The 23716-nt window shown below is 35.8% G+C and overlaps 3 protein-coding genes across 4 annotated transcripts; 2 read left to right on the top strand and 1 right to left on the bottom strand.

Moving 5' to 3' along the window:
- Nucleotides 1-209: 209 nt before the first annotated feature.
- med7 (mediator complex subunit 7) lies at nucleotides 210-3211 on the bottom strand. The gene is made up of 2 exons (XM_058397157.1): nucleotides 3099-3211; nucleotides 210-1871 (listed from the first exon to the last, which is right to left on the bottom strand). Exon 2 carries the CDS (start codon nucleotides 1860-1862, stop codon nucleotides 1131-1133), a length of 732 nt encoding a protein of 243 aa, XP_058253140.1. The 5' UTR covers nucleotides 1863-1871; nucleotides 3099-3211; the 3' UTR covers nucleotides 210-1130.
- Nucleotides 3212-3850: 639 nt separating this feature from the next.
- On the top strand, nucleotides 3851-8421 carry LOC131357825 (intraflagellar transport protein 46 homolog). Of its 2 annotated transcripts, none has more exons than XM_058397155.1 (12): nucleotides 3851-4167; nucleotides 4602-4698; nucleotides 4779-4855; nucleotides 5171-5313; nucleotides 5898-5972; nucleotides 6130-6223; nucleotides 6401-6529; nucleotides 6695-6813; nucleotides 7002-7068; nucleotides 7313-7373; nucleotides 7448-7533; nucleotides 8016-8421. In XM_058397155.1, the coding sequence occupies exons 1-12, from the start codon at nucleotides 4144-4146 to the stop codon at nucleotides 8109-8111; spliced, it is 1068 nt and encodes a 355-aa protein (XP_058253138.1). In that variant the 5' UTR covers nucleotides 3851-4143; the 3' UTR covers nucleotides 8112-8421. The 2 variants fall into 2 exon arrangements, with proteins under 2 accessions (XP_058253138.1, XP_058253139.1); XM_058397156.1 differs by having other exon boundaries at nucleotides 5174-5313.
- A 5232-nt stretch (nucleotides 8422-13653) lies between these two features.
- itk (IL2 inducible T cell kinase) lies at nucleotides 13654-23716 on the top strand. Its single transcript, XM_058396184.1, has 17 exons — nucleotides 13654-13886; nucleotides 14145-14249; nucleotides 14714-14795; nucleotides 14913-15038; nucleotides 15165-15202; nucleotides 15344-15495; nucleotides 17511-17576; nucleotides 17737-17791; nucleotides 18267-18346; nucleotides 18462-18604; nucleotides 18966-19040; nucleotides 19391-19559; nucleotides 20102-20318; nucleotides 20396-20460; nucleotides 20561-20676; nucleotides 21148-21305; nucleotides 23179-23716. The coding sequence occupies exons 1-17, from the start codon at nucleotides 13749-13751 to the stop codon at nucleotides 23242-23244; spliced, it is 1851 nt and encodes a 616-aa protein (XP_058252167.1). The 5' UTR covers nucleotides 13654-13748; the 3' UTR covers nucleotides 23245-23716.

Here is a 23716-nt window from a genome sequence, read left to right on the forward strand (position 1 = left end):
TTGTCATAATACCCTCTGAAAGTATTGCAACAAGAGCAGTTTTTTTTGCTTTTGGTATACATTTGGGTTGGAAATTAAAAGCTAAACATAAGACAATAGGGCTGAATTGTGAATTAATAGATCACAATAATTATTGTTAGGTGTGTTAAACAACTTAGAACCTGACACCTTTTGTTTGAGTACACCATTTCTTTTAATAATGTGATCAAAAATATTGGGATATGTGACTGACGAGCGTTTCTTGTTTCTCAGGTGTGATGTTTGGAAAAAATGAATAACTATCAATGTATACTCTTGGTTTGAGTCCTGGGTTACAACTGTGAAGACTGCATAAAAAGAATAGACCAACATGAAGACCAGACAGCTCCTCTGAGAGAAAAGCATGCCATTTTGAACCTGCAAATGTTCTGAAAGAAAGAACAAACCCACTGGTGTACTAACAACCAGGCAGTGAACAGGTTGGCTACAGAAAACATTAGCTGATTACAGACTCATTGTGAGAGGTCTAACGAAAAACCCAAAATCAACAATCAGTGCCATCACCCACATCCTCTACAGGGCAAGGCTTAAGGTAACACAATCTAACTTTAAAGATGACTTAGACAGCAGAAATATACAGGCCATACTATAAGAAGCAAAACATTAGCAAACCCGTAGTAAGAATCTGAAGAATTTGCTTCTTTTTTGCATTTTTTCCAAACCCTGGTGCTTATCAGTAAACTTCAAAACCATTTATATAATGGTGTGATTGTGGTTGTTTAAGTGGCACAGAGTTGTGGATAATCATTATCATTTTTTAACATTTAAATCATACAGGTTTGTGCAGATTACAAAAAACCCAGAGGCATAACTACTATTATGAAAGAAATTATTAGTAAAACTGTTTTTTTATTATTATTAGAAACAAGAACTTGACAATTTCTGAAAACAAGGAAAGGCATTGAAGATGTAAACAAAATGAAAAAATACCTTATTTAAATTTTTTAAGTTGTATACAGAATTTGGAAAGACATAAGAAAAAACATCCCTCTCCAAAGCCTGAATGTCTTTGCTACTGACTTTGCTGCAATACATTTTATCAATCTGATATTTACCTCAGAACAAAACAAAAGGGAAAAATGTAATGCGTTTTACGTCATTTCATCAATGATTCTGCACATCATAGCATCTTTATCACATACTTTTTCCTTTGTAGAATTGGGTACATTTTTGTCTGGTTGTCCTGACATGCAGCTAACCCCAGCTTCCTCCACATCCATTGGTTCAGTTTTTAATCTAATATCCCCCCCTGAACCTGAAACCACTGCTCCAGCCATACCAGAGTTGTCAGGCTGGGGCAAATCATCAGGCAGTGAGGCCAGGCAGCCATGGATCATCTCAACAACACGTTCCAGGTGTTTCTGGAAGCGTTCAGCTGTCTCCAACCTCTGCCTCTTCTGTACTTCCATCATCACTCGCAGTGTTTCACGGGCCTGATGAGGCCGATACTCATTAATCAGGTGGTGCATGTGCACAAAAAGAAGTTTCAAGTCCTCCAATTTTTCTTCACGCTTAATGCTGCCTGGGCTTTTGATCAGGATGTCAAGCAGGTCCAGAAAGTTAACCAGGATGGACATATTGAGCTTCTTCAACTCTCGCTTGTGGTCAAATTGCATTGGGTGCAGCCTCTCAATGCCCTGACTCTCCAGTGGCCGGATGATGAGGTCATCACACTGGAACAGGTTGCCAAACATCATGTAATTATCCCGAATGGGAGGAGGTGGTTTAGGGGCCAGTCCTTTCCGTACATTGTCGTCTGTGTATTCTTTAAAGTACTGCATCGGTGGCAGCGGGAGGGCGCTGACCTGCTGCGGCTCACCCATTCTGATGCTCTGACAAATAAACAAGAGAAATTAGTCATTGGTTTTCTGACTTATATCAGGGGAGTCAAACATACAACCTGCTCAAACTTCTAATCCAAATGGATTTAGAATGTGTACTAAATTACAAACGTCTTGTAAACTCTAGAATTATAAGGAAGGACTAGGGCAAAACTGCAGTCATGAAAGGCACTTTTTCTTTTTTACCTTTTATGTAAAAGCGACAGAACTATCACAAATGACAACAAGAAAGGTTTTTTTTTGTTACAGCACACTGCTAGTAGCTCGTAGCTCCGACCTTAGTGAGGTTAATTGGCTGCTGAAAAGCATTGATGATATAGGAAAATATATATCTATAGAAAATTTTCTAACATATATACATAACGATATCCATCAACATATGACACAGGCCAAGGGAAGGACAGTCAGGACCATTAACTCGGCTACTGACAAAATCTCATAATGATATGTAATTCTCATTAGCAAGCTAAAATGTGATAAATAATCACAATGAACAAATATATTCATTTTACTACAAAACGGTCGGTCCACCGTCTGTAATGTGTCCTGGTATGTAAACTGATTATTAAACCTTTGATTTAACAGCAATTAATTAGTTGGTGGATTAAATTTCATTCATATTTAAATACAAATAATTAAAATAATATGGTTAAAAAGCTTACGTGTGATAAAGTATTAAAAAGAACAAGACAACTAGTTACAGAGTGACAGACGTATTCAAGACGTTGGACACCAGAGGGAGATTTATATCACAAATATTATTCCGTTTTATTAACCTGCGTTAAAAAGTTCACCTAGATTTGTAATGTAATTTATATCATAGTATTTGAATATTTTAACCCAATACAACGTCATTACAATTTAGCCTGGGTTTAAGGAAACCCTGTGTTAGCGACTATTAACGTGAAGTCTGATGCGTCTAATTTTTATATGAAACTTCCTAGCTAGCTTAGGACATGGCAACTAACAAACTAACCAAACTGTACAAAACCTTACCGTTTTTTTTAAATAAATCATTTGATCAGATAATAACCCACTATCTTGTGCTTTTAGAACGGCATTTGGAAAAACTGATAAAGTAGCTAGCATTAGCTAAGCGCATTCTTACTGTTAGATGATGACGTTTTGTATCTCTCACCTAGTCTCCATAATAATGGCTACTTTAGTTTTGCTGTAACTAAGACACCATAAAACATTTAAACAGAAATCAATACACACCACACCACTTTCCAATCAGGATATGGAACACTTGCTAAAGCTTAGAAGAAAACATAGGAACCGGACGCTTTCCTGTTCGCACTGAGCGAGAAACTCGTGTAACGGCCCCTCTGATTGGACAAAATGATCTTAGAAACGGAAGATCTGATTGGTGAGAAACCGGTTAAGGGGTGGGCTCAAAACAATACTCAGGCTGTGTGTGTTATATCGGGCTGTGAGAAACATGCATGTTTTTATACCAATAAACTCACTTTATAAACGCCTTTTGTGCCGACAGTTTTTTAGTCACGATTACGGCACAGCGCTAGCTGGAGGCAAAACAAAGGGAAAACTGGAGGCGGCCGAAACAAACCAGTACAGAGTCGGCTACATAAGGAAGGCAAATGTCATCTTCTTGTGTTGTTACATGACAGAAACGATGGAGTACAGACTCCAGTTTGAAGTTTTATCGCATACCTGCTGCCACTGCAAGAGACCCCCCCCCCCAAAAAAAGCACACACTTCATATCAGATAAATATACTTTTAGTATAATTTCTGTTTTTTTACGTGTCTAAATTTTTCTTATGCATGCCCACCTCATCAGGAAATTTCGGAACAAGTTAAATGATTTCTCACTTTTTAGCGTAACTGGTAGCTAACGACCGGAGACTAAACAAAGGAAACTGTTTGTTTCATCTCCCTTTCTACAGTTGCCGGAAGCGCTCGGTTTTTCTATCAGATGGGTGTAGAGGTCCGGTCACTCAACGGGGGTCATCCTGTCGCATCGTTCATCCACTGAGTGAGCGTGTACGGGTCGGCCAATGTGGTTCCGTTTGTTAAAGTTCATTTCTTCAAATAGCATTCGCTGTCCTGGACAGTGAGTGATCTAACATAGTCAGATAAATTCGGATAAATTTGACCAGTCGTTGTTTCAAAACAAACTAACAAAACTTGATAACTACCTCTTGTAAAGTGGTCAGGGAAAACTTTCTGCCTCCGCCTAAGCTCCGCCCACAAACGTTTACTAATCGGTATCCCTTGGTAACCGTACAGCACACAGCATACATGGAGCGGTCCGAGCGACAAAAGGTAACACTGCTGCAAATTCATGCTGGGTTTTTGACATTGACCAGAACAATTTCGCTGCTTTTTGGCGTACGGAATTAATATAAGTTACTATAGAATCTTATCTGACAGCGTTTTATCCAACGCACGATTTTTTGTTGCACAAAACTAAGTTAGCTATCGAGCCAGCTACCAATGTTGGCTAACTGTTAGTAGCGAATGTGCTAGCTGGCTAAGCTATTTAATTTAACACAGACCTGATCAATGGTACATACTGTATGAGTAATAGCAGATACTTTAGGTATTACGAAGCTTGTATCTATTAAAATTCACATAGTGTAGTGATTTGTTAACGTTAGTTTCAGTTAGCTGGCTGGTTTGGCTCTAACACGTAAATAAGTATGGGTCTTTTATGTTTACTGCAGCGAAGTTTAAAAACGTGTGTGTGACGTTTTCAGCCTCAGCTTATTGCTAACCAGCCCTACGACGAGACTCTGGACATCAACGACTCAGAAGAGGTGTCCAGTTTGTACACACCTACTCCACGGCAAGCAGGTCAGCTGAGGTTCTTAATGCTGTACGACTTCAATGCTAAACATTTCCCGCATTGCTAAAGTATAGTGTTATGTTTCCAGTCTTAAGGAACACAAGCCGACTGCAGCTGAAAAACATGGCCAATAGTGGCAGTGATGAGTTTGAAGACAGTACCAAGGTAAATGAGTCTGCTATAAACTGCAGGAGATTCACATAAAAAAAACATCCAACATCAGAGTTTGAGTGTCATCGGATACTGATTTGATCCAGACATTCCTGTAGTACCCAAGCAAACTCTCTGCAAGCCTTAAGAAAATGAGTTTGTATGTGTTCTTCATTCTTGTGCTTGACCTGTCATTTTTTACTGCACACATTCATCACATTAAACAATTTTTGGCTAGTATTGACCCTTGTAAAAAGATTCTAAGATTAAAAGCATTGAGTGTGAATCGCTAAAATGAGTTTTCTTTTAATTCATGGTGAAATTTGACAGCAGAAAAAGAAAGGACCACCTGCTAGTCCACGTGAAGCAACTGAAAATGATGAAGAGGATGATGATGAGGAGGAGGAGGAGGATGATTCTGATGAAACAGAGTCAGATGAAGATGATGGGGAGCCAGGATCAGCTCCAGAAGGGTAGGAACAGTGATGGAAACAACATAACTCCGTAACTCCTTGCCTGCAATCAGTCGATTTAACTGTAATTTGTTTTTTGCATAAAAGCTTAACCATAAAATAGTTGGGCAGATAAATGTAAGGAGATTTATGGTGTTTATGATTAATATTAAACCTTCAGGCTAACAACTGGCTTTGAAAATGTTGAAGTTTAGAGGTATATTTATATCCTGCAACTTGTCAGAGAGTGATTTTATTTTGAGAAACGCCACAGGGCCTCACCTATTGGAGGCAAAAAATGGCAGATAATACAGATGAATGAGAGAAAATCCAATTCATCACTCACTGTCATTAAGCCTATTAGCTGGAGAATAAAGTTTTTTTAGGGCTTGTCAGTGCCATGTCTCAGAGAGAGAAACTATATGATTAATAACTGTTTAACTGACTCTTCCTTAACAAAGCTTTTAGGATATAGAACGGTTTGTTCTTAATAGACCGTGTATGCAGTGGGTTTAGAAATTAATCAGATTGTGATATAGATGTAAAAATGAAATTGGAGCATAGGATCTGCAGTCATCTTTGTGTGGGGGTCTGTCTCCCTACAGGGCATATGATCCGTCAGATTATGACCATCTCCGTGTCACATCAGATATCAAAGAACTTTTCCAGTACATCACACGGTAAGCTGTGCGAATGTTCCTACACAGTCCGACATATACCATAGACACTGTGGTTGTGAAGTGATGGAACATTCCTTAAACATTGAAATGCATGTTCAAACATTTTTCCTATAATCTAACATAAAAATTGATTAATATAAATGTCTCTTCCTTTCAGATACACACCACAGACCATTGAATTGGATCATAAGCTGAAGCCTTTTATTCCAGACTTCATTCCAGCCGTAGGCGACATTGATGCTTTCCTCAAAGTGAGTGGATACTACTACTACTACTACTACTACTACTACTACTAATAATAATAATAATAATAATAATAATAATAATAAAAATAATGTAAACGTTCTATGTTTGTATACCAATGTACTGTATATGTGAATTAAAAGAAATGTACGTGGATTGGTCTTAAAACTAGTTTATGTGTTAAGGTTCCTCGGCCAGATGGGAAGGTGGATGGTCTGGGCTTGGTAGTGTTGGATGAACCATGTGCTAAACAGTCTGACCCAACTGTGCTCTCCCTGTGGCTTTCTGAGAACACTAAACAACACAATGTCGCTGTGAGGACACACACACTCACAAACAGTTCATCTGTAATACAGTGTAGAAATTAATAACTGTTTGATATATACAGAAGCATTGTTTAAAGAAGCTAGTTTGTGTTGTATTGTGCACATTGATAATTCCTCATTGTTCACACACACAATAAAAATATCTTTTAATAGGAAGTGAAAGTGAAGAGTATTGAGAATCCACAGAAGAACCCAAAAGCTATAGATAACTGGATCGAAAGCATCAGTGAACTACATCGCTCCAAACCTCCAGCTACAGTACATTACACCAGGTACAAACACTAGCACACAGTGATTTTACAGCTTGCAGTAACACATTATAAATGATAACAAACATTCACATACAGTATACACAAGCTTGAACAAATACTTTACCACAACAAACTGGTTCAGCTGGCATAGCTGTTCCACACAAACAAATTTCAAGCTATAACTCAAGATAACTTGATGTCTTCCTCAGACCCATGCCAGACATTGATACCCTGATGCAGGAATGGCCACCTGAGTTTGAAGAGCTTTTGGGCAAGGTTGGTTTTGAAACAGTTTTAATTAATGAGTGAAACCTAATTCCATGTATATTGTTTACATGAGTGTTAACATGAATGAAAGATCATAGACTGTCAGCTTACAAATCTTGCCAGTCCAGACTAGTATCTAACTGTTTTTAAACAAGGATTTTTAATATTTATGAAGTGTATTTTTCAGTAATAAAAACTCTGTCTTTGTCTCTCTCTCTGTCTCTCTCTCTCTCTCTCTCTCTCTCTCTCACAGGTGAACCTCCCCACAGCAGATATTAACTGTGACCTGGCAGAGTACATTGACATCATTTGCGGTTAGTTAAACTGTCTTTATTTTATTGTTTTAAAGAACCTTTATTATATAATTTTAATAGATGAATTTCTATAGGTATCTTGGACATTCCAGTGTACAAGAACCGAATCCAGTCTCTCCATGTCCTGTTCACACTCTATTCTGAATTCAAAAACTCCCAGGTTTGTTTTAATTCTTTGGCTTTTTTGTGCTCCTCTCTGAAATGTCAGATTTGTCAGTGTCCTGCCTGAACAACCTCTGAAACAACTGATGTACGCAAAGGTTTAATTTTACATCAGGTTTGCAGTGACGTTACTGCTATTACTGTGGTGTGGTTGTTGCATTTTAGAGTGGGTTGTGGTGTAAGTTCTTCTTATTGTTTATCTAAACACATATTGCAGTTACGATACAGTCTGTATTACAGTGCTATATTAGCTTTCTTCAAATGGTGTGACATAACTATTTATGAAGACTAACATTGTCACATGGCCTTCAGAGCTAACGACTGTAAAATGTTCAGAGGAAATGTTTATATAATTAAAAATTTGATAAACTACTTCTTTCTTGTGAAATTTTGAAGACTTGAATGTATATATGTGAAACAACAGTTTTGCATCACAGCTAAGACTGCATGACTGAATATTTCTCAATCTTCTTTCTTTAGCACTTTAAGAATTTGGCAGAGGGCCGCAAGTCCAACATGCTACTACCAACTACTACCAACGCTACTACAGAAGCAGAGACACTCACGCTAGAGTGATCTTTCTCTCTGGCTCATATCCCTACTAGCTCTTTTGGTTTCATTCTCTGTATCTCTCGATTTCTTTCTCTCTCTCTCACTCACTCACACACACACCTACCTATATGAATACACAGACTTTATAAGAGAGCCATTGAGTAACATGTCACTCTGCCCCCACTCTTCATCACAGTACATAGCAGTGTTAATTTAAATTCTCAGCAGTCTGTAAATTTTATTAATAAAATGTCTGTATATTTCTACAAAATGCATGTATAGCTACAATTTCTGTGTTCTGTGAAATTTGCAAATAAAGACTTTTTTCCTCTCAGACAGTGATGCCCTTCTGTTTTTTTCCTTATCTCCTGATTTGTCTGTATGTGAAACCACATGAAGCTGACATTGACTGCGGTTATAAGAGTCAGCATATAGTGCTGCTCTAGTATGCAGTGTTAACAACAGAACATTAATTCCTAGCAAAGCTTAGTGTTCATGAGTAAAATGAATTTTAAAACAATAGGAAGGCAACTTCGGGTTACACTTACAATGCCAGGAGGTGACTTTTACATTATGATGCTTTGCATTTATTTGCATTTTGCATCAATGCATTCAAAACTTTAAATCATAACTATTGATCATGAAACACTGCTACATTTAAAATTGTTTTGCAGACGGGGGTGGATGGTGAGACAGTGACTGGAGTGTTACATGGGCGAGTGGAGCTTCAAGGACGCTATGGACACAATCCAGATTTGGAAAGAGTGGAATGGATTAAATATGCATCTGAAAATTCAACAAAGAAATTGCTATATTTGGTTAATAAGCCAAACACTACTAGATGCCTTCCTCCCTGCCAAAATTCTTTTAATTTACAGCCTGTGAGTCTTTTTTGATTCAGAAAGAGGAAGGCAATTATTAGGAGAAAGCCATATTTAGAAATAATACAGTTCGCTATTTTAATATCACATTATCTGTGCTGTGTGAGTATATACCGTGTTTCACCTGTACTGCTATTACTGTATATGATTACAACTCTTGGCAGCTGACTTTTTTATTATAAACATACTTTGGTATTTCCAATTATTTAAGTTGCATCAAAATCAGTGTCTCTTATTCCCCTGGCTCTCTGACCCTGAAGTATGATATCTGTGATGTGATGACATTGAGCTGCTACAGTGGTTCAGAAATGACCTTCAACTACCAGATGACCAGAGATTCTCCCTCACAGAGAACAACAAGACTATGCAGATGTTCAATCTGAACAGTTCAGACTGTGGCACACACACCTGCCAAATTTCAAATGAATACGGAACATCAGCGGCATACGTTAATGTAAACAGTAAGATATTTATGAATTTGTAAATTCAGTCCTGGAGTTTTAAACTATTAAACCCAAAACAAATTTAAAGGTTTAAAGGCAATAGCTTTAGGGACAATTTATTTAATACAAATTTTATTAAAGAGAAAGAAATAGCCTTTATTTGTGACATATACATTACACCACAGTGGAATTCTTTCTTCACATATCCCATCCTTGGAGGTTGGGGTTAGACATGATACAGCACCCCTGGAGCAGAGAGAGTTAAGGGCCTTGCTCAAGGGCACAGCAGTGACAACTTGGTGGTGCTGGGGCTCAAACCCCCAATCTTCTGGTCAATGACCCAGAGCCTTAACCACTTGAGCCACCACCACCACCCTTGTTACCCTTGATACAACAGAAAAAATTTTTTCAAGTCATACATGTTCAACTTTTCGCATTAAGACAGCAGGTGATGTTTCAATATTTAGATTACATCAGTAATTTTGACTAAAGAGTGTATTGTGGACATTCGTCAGGACGAAGCTGCTACTCCGACTCTTCCCATCATTCTGAGCAGGCTGAAGACTCTGGATACACAACCATCGCAAATGTTTTGGAGAACACACAGCCTTCACAAATGCCATGAGGACCAATCAGGCGTAAACATAACTTAATAGGAGACTGATGCATCTGTTTTCTTTACTATGAAGCTAAGCTTAGTTCTTTCTAATTCCGGCAGATTTCTGTATGCTTTCATTTGCAGCGTATAATGATTAATACATGTTTGGTTTGCAGTCTGTGAATTTTTTTGATGCTCAAAATAAAAAAAAAACTGCTGTTCAGCAGCCACTGTTTGCATTCATCTTAATGAATACAAGTCTGACATTAAATAAAATCCAGTACAATACATATTGTTGAAATCTGCAGTTATTTGTCACAGTAGCAAAACTCGACTATACTAACTATAGTAACTATACTAACAATTAGTGTAGTACATTACTGCTGGTTACATTGGCATGCAGTTTAGTTCTGCAGTATAGACATTTGAAGGCAGCCTCTAGTATTGCCTATTCAAACATACCCCCCAACCATGAAAAGTTCACAAACTTCCAAACGCATAGTTAATGTTAGCATTTTAACCCCACAGTGTACAAAGAGGATGTTTTAAAATCCATTTGTCTCTCAATGTTACATGTATATTTCTAGGGTCATCATGGCACAAAGAAAAATAAATTACCTCTATGACTTTTTCATCCTCTATCTGTCTGCCTACCTGTATTTTTATTTATTTATTCCTGTCTTTTCTACCTGTCTTTTTATTTATTTATTAAGATGAATTATCTTCTGACTACAAGCAGAGATATAGTTCTAGTGATGAGTCATGGGCAGGATCGAGCTGTAGCACTGGGACCTGCAATTGTATTGAAGGTGATATGCACATCTGTCAGCCCATACATTCTACACATATATATTGCATATATTGATAGGTCACTGTAGTGTCTGTAACACTTTACAGTATGACTGTATTATTATTTATGAATCTTGATTTATGTTAATTTCAATAAATGCTTGTTTATTTTTAAACTAATAAAATTAACATTAATCAAGAGTTATAAATTCTGTACCTAAAACATGTGAAGTGTTGTTGTCCATGATGTCTATCTTTCTAAAAATGTTCTCATCTTATCACCTTACTGTAGATGTTAGCATTCAGACAGGTAGACAAGGTAGAACAGGGCAGCTTGGTTTATATAGACAAGATAAAGACAGATTAATTATTCAGGAAATGAATGGCTTGAGGGAAGAAGCTGTTCTTGTGTCTGGATGTCCTGGTGCTTATGTTATATACATACATGGTATATTGGTATGTATGAATAAATAATTTTATGCATTATACCAACTTACTAGTTCTTTATTGATTATTTATTTATTGTATATTACTGTATATTTCCTTGCAGTAATGCATTAGTGTTGTTGTTTTACTATTTACAGGCTTTAGTTAATAGTGGGGTTTTAAAATAGTAGAAGAAAACTGTTTCTAAGTGTTCTAACTAATGCTATATTGTAGACAGGTTGTTTTTAAGAAAATATCACAACAATAAGGAGGTTAGATAATCTCTACCAGTTTAGACATATACAGTAATAAGGAAGCTAACAGCTTGACCAGCTCAGCATGTGTTGTGACAGTTTGTAAAACCAAGCTGGAACTTGAAAAGTTAAAAGATTCAGAAATGCATTTCTCTTCCACCTGGTCATGGTCACAGTTTGTCGAGAGCCTATTTTGGGAACACTAAATAAGTCAGCTATAACAGTCCCTATCCCTAACCCTAAGTCAATTTAGATTAGCCAAGCCAACTGTTGGCATTTTTTTAGAGAGTTGAAGAAAACTGGATAAACCCAGGGCAGTGGCAAAACTATGTGAAGACCTGAGTAGTCATCTTCCACTCTCAGAAAACATGCCAGATGTTAACCTCAGATTAAGTATGAGCAGTGTGATATCTGAAACAAGATTCCAGGATTCCATTTACATTTGTTTCCTATTTACAATAGGAACAGGTACACCAAGCTAGCTTCTAGATAAAAATGAGAAAAACTAAAGAGAACCTCCTGCTTTTCCACAGTTAACATTTAATGGTTAACAGCAAAACAAGGCATGACTTTGGCACAGAACTGTCAGTTGTCAAGCGTCTGCTGCCTGTTAGAGGCTGATTGCGCATTCATGAGAATAGCCATGTATAAAACATTCATGAGGGTACTAAATGGGGTGTGTGTGGGTGTGGGTGTGTGTTGGGAGGTGGGGGAATAACTCCTATAAAACATACTGGGGGATATATGAAGGTGAGTTGAGCTTGTAAAACCAACAGAACTTCTTTTTTTTTTTTTTTGCAGAAAATAATTTGTGGAGCTGTGAAATAAAAGCGTTCTATCTGTTCCTTTCACAAACATAGAAATGGGCTAGGTTAAAATTGTACTGCAACCAGTAGTACACTAGAGGGCCTCAGAGACATTTTTGCTTCACACTGGAATACCTCTTACGACATCCACTTACATACTGTATACTGTCATTAATCACACCACTGCTTGGTTATCTTTATTAAAAAAAAAAAAAAGAGGAAGAAGCAATTTGAAACGCTACTACTTGCACTTCTGCATTTGTTACACAGAACTATTCAATAACATCTATTACAGAGAAATGTAATAGAATTCAGAACAGCGATGTTTACAATGTTTATATGTACAGCATCACAGGTATTGGTATTAACAGTGCATGTACAGTAGGGCCACATCAGCACTGACTACACTTTTTTATTTTAAAAGAAATTTGTTTGACAGTAGCTTGACAGGGCAAGCAAAAGGAAAAACATGAATAATACAACTAGGTGCCAGTAACTAATAATAAAGGCTTGTTAATGACTAGCACAAAAGGAAACCCAGCATATACTTGAACCTGAACTGAAAGTCTGTTTATATTGTTTGTGTGGAGGTGACTGTCATTGAGTGCAGTGTAAACTTGAGAGTCTTTGGATGTTGTAGTTCACAGTGGCCATGTTTGTAGGCCACACTGAGTTCTGGGAAATGTAGTTAGACACCAATTCCAGTGCTCACTGACATTCTATAGTTTGGCTAATTTTGTTTTATTTTTATGTGTGAATTAAATGATTTCATTAAAGTTGAATGTAGTGAGCCATTTAGGATATTTGTTCTGTCAAAATCCTCTCTTGAATTTTATAAACTAATTTATAAATTGATGTCACCGCAGCCAAATATAAATCCAGCAGGCCAACAGGCCATTATAACTATGATTTATTTTATCATTATAACTAATAGCCTTTTCTCTCCTAATAGACTTAAACGAAATCTTAGTTATAAAAAATGGTGTTTGGTTAGATTTTTGCTTGCAATTTAACATCATAGAGCTACATAGAGCTTTAGGGAACATTACTACTGAGCTGATGAGGCCCATGAATTAAACCACAGGTACCCTTTTGCAAACATAAATAGAACATGTGAAACACAACCCCCGACAAAAACTGGAGCTCAGGATCAAACTATGGACACTGGAGCTGTGAAATATGCCCCCAATGCTAAACTATCTTAATGTAAACGTATGCCTCATATATAAACAGCTGACTCTAATGTTTTCCTTAATATAATTTGTGTGCTTGTGTGTCTCACAGTGTGTGTGCTTTCATATCTGCCTAACTAAAGGAAATGGCTTGTGCAGTGCAACTTTTTTTACCGGAAACCCACAACTTATGTCGCAAGTTCACATATGAGCTAGTTACTTAAACAGACTTGATAGTTAACAACAGTATGCCTCAATCTCAGCAGTGTTCTTTCAACAATTTCAGTTTAACATGTACCCACGAATTATTTTAAAAGGAGTCTTATATAAAAAATCTCAGCAAAAACGAAGAACATCCCCTTGCAATTATAAGGAAAGGTATTTTGTGCTAAACACAGAGGATCTGACCTACTCTGAGCGTCGCCCTGGGGTGAGTTAATGCAGTTACTTTCTTACAGCATACTGAGTTGTCTTAAACATTTAATAAAGTCTGTATTTATCATGACATAATTACTATCATTGACTATATTTAAATTTTACTCGTGTGTGTTTTTCTGTGTTTACACACAGGAACAAGTGTATGACTTACTGCCTTATTATACTTTTTTTTTTTACACTGGCAGTTAATTTGTCGAATAATAGTAGAAAAATAATAAATAATGAAGGTAAAATTTTGGTGGTGTTTTAGAAAAAGCCAATTCAGAAGGGCTGCATTGAACTTTCCCGGATTAAGTGTGTAGAGACTGTACGCAGTGACCTTCCCATTCCCTGTGAATACAAATATCCTTTCCAGGTGAGAGTGCTGTAAATCTTTGTATAATATTATGAGCATTCATAATAAAGCTCTGCAAAAATATATATATTGTTTTAATCAAATTTGGCACAGCTGTTATATATATATAGAAAGAGAGAGCGGATTAATACTGTGCTGAAAGACGTAACAGAAGTACAGCATGAATAATTAATCCTTCATTTCTAAAATTCTGTTGCTCCTTTTTCTGCTTTCAATTTTTCATTTAAGCCTCACTTTATGAGGCTTAAATGAAGCTTGTATTGTGTCAGTATAGCAATGTAAACAAAAAAATATAAGAGATCAATACAATTCATAAAAGTGGCAAGAGACGGGAAAGAGTCTAGACCACATGTAATTTATTTGCTATGTGCAGTGTATCTATTATTCAGTATATATTTTTAATGGCTAGATTCTGTTGTGTAAATGTTTATATGAAAAATGTGTTGTTTCTGGTTTACTTACAGGTTGTCTATGATAACTACTACCTTTATGTGTTTGCGCCAGACAATGACTGCAGGTTAAAGTGGGTCAGAGCTCTTAAAGAGGGTGAGCAGCTGTTCAGGAGTGTATAATTACACTATTTTCTTATTTTCTATTCTTGATTATCTACATTTTATCTGAGTAAAACTGTTCATTATCTAATTTATTTTTTCTTATATGAAGAGACAAAAGGCAACAACCTTGCTTTGAATTACCATCCTGACTTCTGGGTTGAGGGAAGATGGAGGTGTTGTAACAGGACAGATAAGTTGGCCCCTGGGTGCAGTGACTATTATCCAAGTGGAAGCGGTACAATAAAATATAACTGCTATAAAAAAAAAAATCATACTGTATTTGAAGAGTAAGCTTATGCTCATAAGAAATAAGGCTTGTTTGAAATCATATATATTATCTACATGTTCTTTCTCAACACAGCGTCCAAAAAGCCCTTGCCTCCAACACCAGATCCAGAGGTAAGTCAAATGTAATATGTATTCCTATTACTCTGTGATCTTTTCTGTGTAAACCAGAAGGAGTTGCGGCCTGTCTGAGACCAATAAAATTTGCATACTTGGATATCCTGATTTATTTCTGTGCTTTTTGTTCTCCTACAGCGGCGGTTCTCAAGCCCAGAACCACGAATTGTTGTGGCTCTGAAGAACTTTATCCCTCAAGAGGACACAGACATTCCACTGCACAAAGATGAGGAGTACACTGTAATAGACTGTTCTGAACCCAACTGGTGGACTGTCAGAGATAAAAATGGGTAAATATGCAGTATACAATTCCTCTACCACGTCTTAGTGTTTTGTTGTATGAACTTTTTCTTGTCAAAAGGTTCACATGCCCATCATAAGTCATCCAATTACTAATTATAATTATTAATAATAACAATCTTATATGCATTATGTTCCAGTTTTCTAGACTCAAACATCCAGAATTTTCACAAGAGCTTATAACTGATTATAAGAGGAATGACTCCAGTGTTACCAAAATCCTAATCTGTGGACATTGTAAAATATGAGCATTGTTTTTGTCCAATTAAAGAGTAAACACAGAGAAAAACAATAAACCTGCAAGATTATCGTTTAACAGCTCACATATTGCTTGTATTTGAAAAAAAAATTAGGCTTTCTTAAGACTTTTTCCTCTTCTGCATTTTTAGACGTGTAGCTCGAGGGCAGATGGCATTATCAGAATTAGAATCTAGTAAAAATGTTTGGTGAATTATTTCCTTTTTCTCTAATCTGTTAAAGTGTTGAATTATATGTTATAAAATATCCTGTTAAACCTTTCAATTAGAAGATTGTAGTTTTCGTTCTTATCATTTCATCATTATCATTAACATGTTTTTATTCTTGATTCTTCAATGCCAAAAACAAACAAACAAAACTAGACCACTGGTAGATGTTCAGCTTTAGGCTCTCACAGCATTGTTGGTCAATCATACTGTATGATATCACAGTCTGATATCAGAGCTCTCCTGATAAGTATTTAAAAAAAAGAATGTATCATTCTTATTATAATACTTATTGAATTAAATGTAAAAAGCTCTAACATTGCAACCATTTTTTAATTTCTTAAGTATTATAAAAAGGTATAGCCAAGATGCAGTGATATGTCTAAAAGCTTTAGCAATGTTTACTTCTGTATGTTAGTAAAAGTTATGGAATTGCACAAAAAATATTTAAGGACAACAGAATTTCTACAGAAGTTTCTTCAGAGTATTTCCCTGCATGTCTGTGTTGGGCAATGGACAGGATCCTTTCGAAATCAGCAGTTGCAGTTTTGTTGTTCATTCGCTTATTTGACTTCCTTTCAATAAACTATGAAACATTAGAAAGATTATAGCAAGAAAATATATGTTTTGTCTTTAAAGGAATATTGTAGTGCTTTTCAATCCAATCTCGTATGTGCAATTACCACAAACCTAAAGCTTATATAAAACCCAAAACTCGAAACTACAGATATTACACTATAACAATGCTATGAGACAACCATTTAAAAATGTTTTATGGACCATTATGGATTTTAAAACTGGTAAAACACAGACAAATGTTATTTAGGCCATGTGGACTGTCTCAAAGGTTTTGTGTCATTCTTTTGTATGATCTCCATGATGAAAATTCATTTTTTAAAGGATGTATATAGAGTTAGAGCCAAATTTACAAATACTACTTTCTCTTCAGTATAATGTTGTCTACTGTTACAGGAAATCATAGTGAAATTCATGTCTGTGGTAATCACTGACATCCAAGACACGAGGTGCATTTATTAGATCAAATAGGAGATTACTGAAGATTTTAGGTTGAAAAGATGTTGGAGAATGACTTCAAAGTGATGTCAATGGTTAGGATTCATGTTGCTGCCAAAGCAGATTTTAAAGCTATCACGTTTTTGTACTTACTAACAACAACCATTTTAAATGGATCTTAAATAAAATCGCTTTATTGTCAGCTGAAATGGGAAGCTATTCATGGCCAGTGGGTTTCAGGGACAAAAGACAAAATCAATACATTTTTTAATGTGTGCTAAACCACATTTAATGTGTGATAAACCAGTTGTGCTAACCCACCAATTCACATATTGTATACTAACACTTGTGTTTTACAAATTGGCTTTGGGTCAACACTTAATGTTTATTAAAAATGTGAATGAGAATGTAATTTTTGGGTGCAAAGTAATGCAACTGATCTATACCTCTTGATCCAGATACCACTGCGTACACAAACTCATCCTCTCCTTTTCTGTCTATAATTATTTTTCTTAATTTTCTCACAGAAATGTTGGAACAGTGCCTTGCATTTATGTTAAAGAGAAACCTTCAAACAACATTGAGCACTTTAAGTAAGCATTACATATATACTCAAATGCATGAAACCATATCTAAATATATAGAAATATTGATGATTATATATTTTAGCACATCTTGTTAATTCTTGGCTTATACGTATACGTCAAAGAAAACACTTATTGATTTTTTTGCTTGACCTTCTTTCTTTTATAGATGGTACAACAAAGATATAACCCGGACAGAAGCTGAAGAATTATTAATTGCAGTGGTAAATACACATAAATTGCTAAACAATATTAGGTAACAATTTGATTAAATGAAAGTAAAATATATGCCTGAATAAGTTTGTTCACAGTCTGCAGTTTGGTAATTGGGTAATTTTGTCAGAAGCGAGGCAAGTTTTTTTCTGGCTTTCTGCAAGGCTGCAATAGTTGCAGTTGCAGTGTGTGCATGTATGGTTCAAACAAAGATCCAAAACCTTTAAACCAGTGTGGCTGTGAGGTTTCCTGTTACAGCTATATCACATGTCAGAATGTGAACGTGAAGACAGGCAATTTTATACTTATATGTACAATTACAGTTTTACTATTCTGTACTGTACTGTATGCTCTAACTAACCAATAATGAGCAACCGACATCAACAGTAGTATAATAAGCATTTCACTTTGCTGTTCTGTTTAAGGCAAAGAATAAGCGAGTGTAATAGATGTAATCTGTGACAGATTTGTATTTTATGTTATTAGGATAAGGAGGGTGCGTTCATGGTGCGTGACTCCCGGCATGCAGGAGTTTACACAGTGTCTGTATTTACCAAAGCCCCTGGGTAAGCCACATCATTGCATCTAAAATACTCACTTTCTGCAATATGATAATTTTCTCAGACTTCTTTCAAATGATTGTTACCCTTGAATTTCAACTCCCAACTCACATTTCTGCAGGTCAAATGGGGAAAAATATCCAAGGGTCAAGCACTATAAGATCAGAGAGACAGAAGATGAGGAGCCCAGGTATTACTTGGCTGAAAAATATTTATTCAGCACAATCCCAGAGCTCATTCACTATCACCAACACAATGCTGCAGGTGAGCTGCAAATATTCTGCCCTAGCTAATAAGGATGTGTTGATAAATGTTAGCTAATGATTGCTCTCTTTATGGCATCTTGGTCATTCATAGGATTTAAATCATTGTAGCTGAATAGAACTATTGACTCTTTTGTCAGTTTAGATCAACAGAAGATCTTTGCAATGATGATTTTGTTTACAGTTACATTTAATCATTCAATCAGTAAGCAATTTCATAATAAGCAGGTTGAAATCCATTTTGACCAAAAAAGATATCATAGCATATAATGTGTTCACATGCTGTTTAATTGCATCATGTGCAAACCAAAGACAGCTCCTGAATATAAATGTGTGTTGTAATGTGCTTGTCACGGTGGTAGGTTTAATAACACGACTGAGGCACTGTGTCACTCGAGGCCAAGGGAATTCACCCAGGATTGAGGAGCTTGCATCAGGTAGTGATTCCTAATTTCTTAATTAATATAACTTCTTTAAATTCTTAATTTAACAATAAAGAATAGAAATATATATGTATATGAAGACGTATGCTCCAAGACATTGAAACAGTGATGTAGATTTTTTTGTTAAAGAACAAATATAAATCACAAACCAAGAGTGGTATTTCTACATTGTTTAATTAGTCAATATATAAATGTTTCGAAGACTAATCTAATAGACTGAGTCTATTTAAAGCACACTCTTTTATCATTTATTATCATGTCATGTGTAAGAAAATCGAATAATAATTTTCTGAAACATGTTTGCTCTCAAACTCTGTGTGTGTGTGTGTGTGTGCGCCTTTCAGAGGAGTGGGAATTGGACATGGAGGACCTGACTCTTGGGGCTGAGCTAGGCAGTGGTCAGTTTGGTCTGGTGTTAGAAGGCTTGTGGCGTGGTGAGAAAGTAGCTGTAAAGACAATACGTGAAGGGGCCATGTCTGAAGAGGAGTTTAAAGAGGAGGCAAATGTTATGATGTAAGTGACAATTTCGTCATTCACGCCAACTGTTTCCACCACAGAACATAATAAATGAATGTTCAACTGAGAATAGTGTTAAACTGATTTGTCTGATTAGTAAGAAAAGCAGTTATTCCTGGTACTGTAATTAAAATTAAAAAGAGAGAAATGAATTAATATTAATTAATTAATAATTGAAAAAAATAATAACAAACAAATAAACAGATACTGACAGCTTGTTAAAATGTATTTTATTTTCTTGTTGTTGTTTTTAATCTATTTTTTTTTAGTTTTTGCCAAGATAAGCCCATTAGTAAAACATTTTTTTTCTTTAAAAAATCTTCTTAAAAACTTCTTTTCAGGTCATCCAATTTTGACATTATCTCTTTTTCATAAATGTTCTCCAAACACTAGAAGCCCTGCTGAGTTGATAGCCTGATCTTAGGTTTCAGTTTATTTCTAAAACATTCAAAAATTAGTGCATTATTACATAATGTTCACTGTGACTGCATCACTACATCTTATATCTGATTATGTTCACATGACTTCCTGTACCACAGGAAAGTATCCCACCCAAAGCTGGTGAAGTTGTACGGTATGTGCACCCAGCAGTCACCCATGTACCTGGTGTTTGAGTTTCTGGAGAACGGCTGCCTCACAGAATTCCTGCGCTCCAGAAAAGGTTGTGTTTCACAGGAAATTTTGCTGGGCATGTGTGTAGATGTGAGCGAAGCAATGGCTTACCTGGAGAGCTCGAATTTCATTCACAGAGACCTGGTAAATATATGTTTCCAACAATTTCCATTTAGCATCCATCATGAAATCTAAATTTATTTTAAAACATGCTTTTGCAGGCTGCAAGAAATTGCCTGGTGTCAGGAAACCTTGTGGTGAAAGTCTCTGATTTTGGTATGACCAGGTAAGCAAAGTTTTGTTATCATATTAATACTGCATTCTGAAAAAGTGTTTGGCAGTTTTTAATCATATCCTTGTATACTTGATGTTGCGTCATCTTGCAGATTTGTCCTGGATGACCAATACACCAGCTACACCAGCAAATTCCCTGTAAAGTGGTCATCTCCAGAAGTGATCAGATATAACAAGTTCAGCAGCAAGTCAGATGTGTGGTCATTTGGTGAGAGCACAATGTTAACACCATTTCATGTTTTTAAACCAAAGAAAAGAATCTGGAGAAAAAAACATATTGTAGCTTTTTAAAGTGAGATAGTGAGTTACTTTTAACATTATTTTATAGTGAAATGGTTGATGCTAATATTATAAAATGTTAATCAAACAAAGCTGTTCTCATAGTGGTTAAAGTTTGCATACCACCTCCGGGGATGGGCGCAAAATTCCCACCACCATTCTGCAAGCAAGAAGTTTGCATTTTCTATCTGTGCTTCAGGGGTTTCCTCCGGGTACACCGGTTTCCTCCCCCAGTCAAAAGACATGTAGGCGTTAATTGGCATCTCTACTTTGTCAGTTGTGTTTTAATTGTGCCCTGTAATGGGTCGGAAGCCTTTCACTTTGGCTTGACAATGATGTTTTTAAGCCCTTTCATTACTGTGTTTTTGAGAGTTGTGCTTTGGTATATTCTCTGGCTCAGGTGTGTTAATGTGGGAGGTGTACAGCGAAGGCCGACTGCCCTATGAGTGCCGAAGTAATGCAGAAGTGGTGGAATCCTTAAACGCCGGACTAAGGTTATTAAGACCCAGACTCTGTCCAGAACCTGTTTACCAGCTAATGCAGTGGTGCTGGAAGGAGGTATGTGAACAAATTTCAGTTATATATTCTAAAGACACTGTTATTCAGTGAATATTATTCCTTAGAATGCTGTGTTCATGTGAAATCAGATATAAGTTTAATTTAGACATAGAGATCTAACTATGGCTGAGTGACATAGCAAAAACAATCATATATCATACATCATACTTAGATATAAAATACAATTCATAATATGTAACACAATATTCAGATTTGCTAACCAAGTGGCAATAGTACTGAATGTCTCCAAAAATAAATTATTTAACATTAAAGACAAAAACAAATAAACATTTGTTACACTGTAAAAAGAAGGAAAGAAAGAAAGAAAGAAAGAAAGAAAGAAAGAAAGAAAGAAAGAAAGAAAGAAAGAAAGAAAGAAATACTGCAAAAATGGTCTTAGCAAGTCAAAACCTCTTCAATATAGACAATGCATTTAATATTTTGAATTATACCACAATAGGTCTTACCCATCCCTTTTAATTTCTACAGTAAAAACCTACAAAAGGCTTATATTTCTTATATTTTCTTATATTCTTATATATTTTTCTTATATATCTATTTATACTTATTTAGAGTTCCTTTATGTTTTCCAACATAGGAGATTCTTCAGGACAGATGGTGTTGCAGGCTTTCAGTAAAAACTGCATTTTGTGTCATTAATTTTAAGAGAGACAAAAACTCTGGGAGGGAACAATCCCTGCTTATGTGACCTAAATAATAACAGGAACTAATTGTTTTTGTGGATTTTCCACCACATTAAATTGTAACTAGATATTCTATTGTACTGTATTGTAGTGTTGCTTAGTAAAAAGAGTGAGTGCTTACAAACTGCTGTGGTATACGAGGCATAAAACACTTCAGGACATGCTGTTATAGGAAAATAATTAAATTCAGAGGGGTACCACCTAGTCATTTAATTTAACAGCCTATCTTGTCTTATTTTATTCCATACTTATTAGATGGTAATAAATCATTCTTATAAAGATCATAGACTAAAGAAAAATATCCCCACATGGCAGAAGGCCTGCAGACATGCTCTGAGTCAATAAGACACATGATCCAAAATGCAGTTACAAAATTAGTTTTCAACCTTATGAAGTTGTATTTCAGTTGCTCTCTTTCCCCTGGCTTCCGGTAGCTACCTGCATCAGATTTAAAGCACTGATGCTTGCCTACAAAGCCAAACGTTTGACCAGCACCCTCTTACCTCAAAGCTCTTATCACACCCTGCACTAAAATAAATAAATAAATATGTGCTCTTCTTACTGTATTACCTCCCAACGGAGTTTTAGACTAATGGTATTCTTAGTCTGTGACCTAGTGAACCAGTATCAATGTATTCATCGACAGACACTTCAAAAGCACTTTTGTAAGCCGCTCTGAATAAGGCCACCTGCCGAATGCCATGAATGTAAATGTAAGTCAGATTTCACTGGCTGATAACAGACTCACAGAATCTTTACTTGTCAATTAGGCATCAAATTTTAATCCATGGTGGAGTCTGAAATATTCTGACATAACATTAAATCAGCGCTCAACCATAACAACCAGATGCTGAATTCATCACAACATTCCTATATTTACCCCCTTTAATCTTCAACAACCGGCTCATTAAAAAGTTAAATGTGAAATTATTTATCATTATCTTTGAACAACTTCCAGAATTTCTGATGCTTAACCACTTTCTCTGTCTGTCACAGTGACAGCAATGCAAGTGACATCCTCCAAATGTTAAATGTTGTCTAGCTAAAGCAGTATGGGGAGAAGATTTTATTATACTCTTATTCTCTTAACCTTTCATTCTAGCAAGAAGAGTGTCTGCATATTGAAAATATGTTGTTTATTTATTTATTTATTTATTTATTTTTAACAGAAACCTGAAGACCGGCCGTCCTTTGTCCTGCTCCTTCATGAACTGGCTTCTCTTGCTGAATCCTGAATTCTGATTTATTGCAATCAATGTTTCATATAAAAATATAATGTACAGTCCATAACATTTTATTTATTTTGTATATATATATATATATATATATATTTTATTTTTTATTTTTGCAATTAATATGTATAATATATGGGAACGAATAACCTGAGATTACTTCATGACTTTTTGTACAATCAAATGTCCAGAACATCTTCTCTCCTTTAGGGGGCACCATTAAGTAGGAATCTTTTTCTAAGACTAATGGTGTGAGAGCCTGGGGTTTGCAAATATACTCATTTACTGTCTGTTTATATCTGTCTATATTTGTCCATAGGAAACACCTAGTATTCACAGCTGGATATTTTGCAAGTTAAAAACAAATGGTATTTATTATTAAGTCCATACGTGTGTGCCACTGGTTTACTGACTAATCGTTTTTACACACGATGAAATGTTTATGTTTCAATAAAAAAAAAAACTTATGTACTTA

Source organism: Hemibagrus wyckioides, linkage group LG08, assembly GCF_019097595.1.
Source record: "Hemibagrus wyckioides isolate EC202008001 linkage group LG08, SWU_Hwy_1.0, whole genome shotgun sequence".
NCBI classification, from domain to species: Eukaryota; Metazoa; Chordata; class Actinopteri; order Siluriformes; family Bagridae; genus Hemibagrus; species Hemibagrus wyckioides.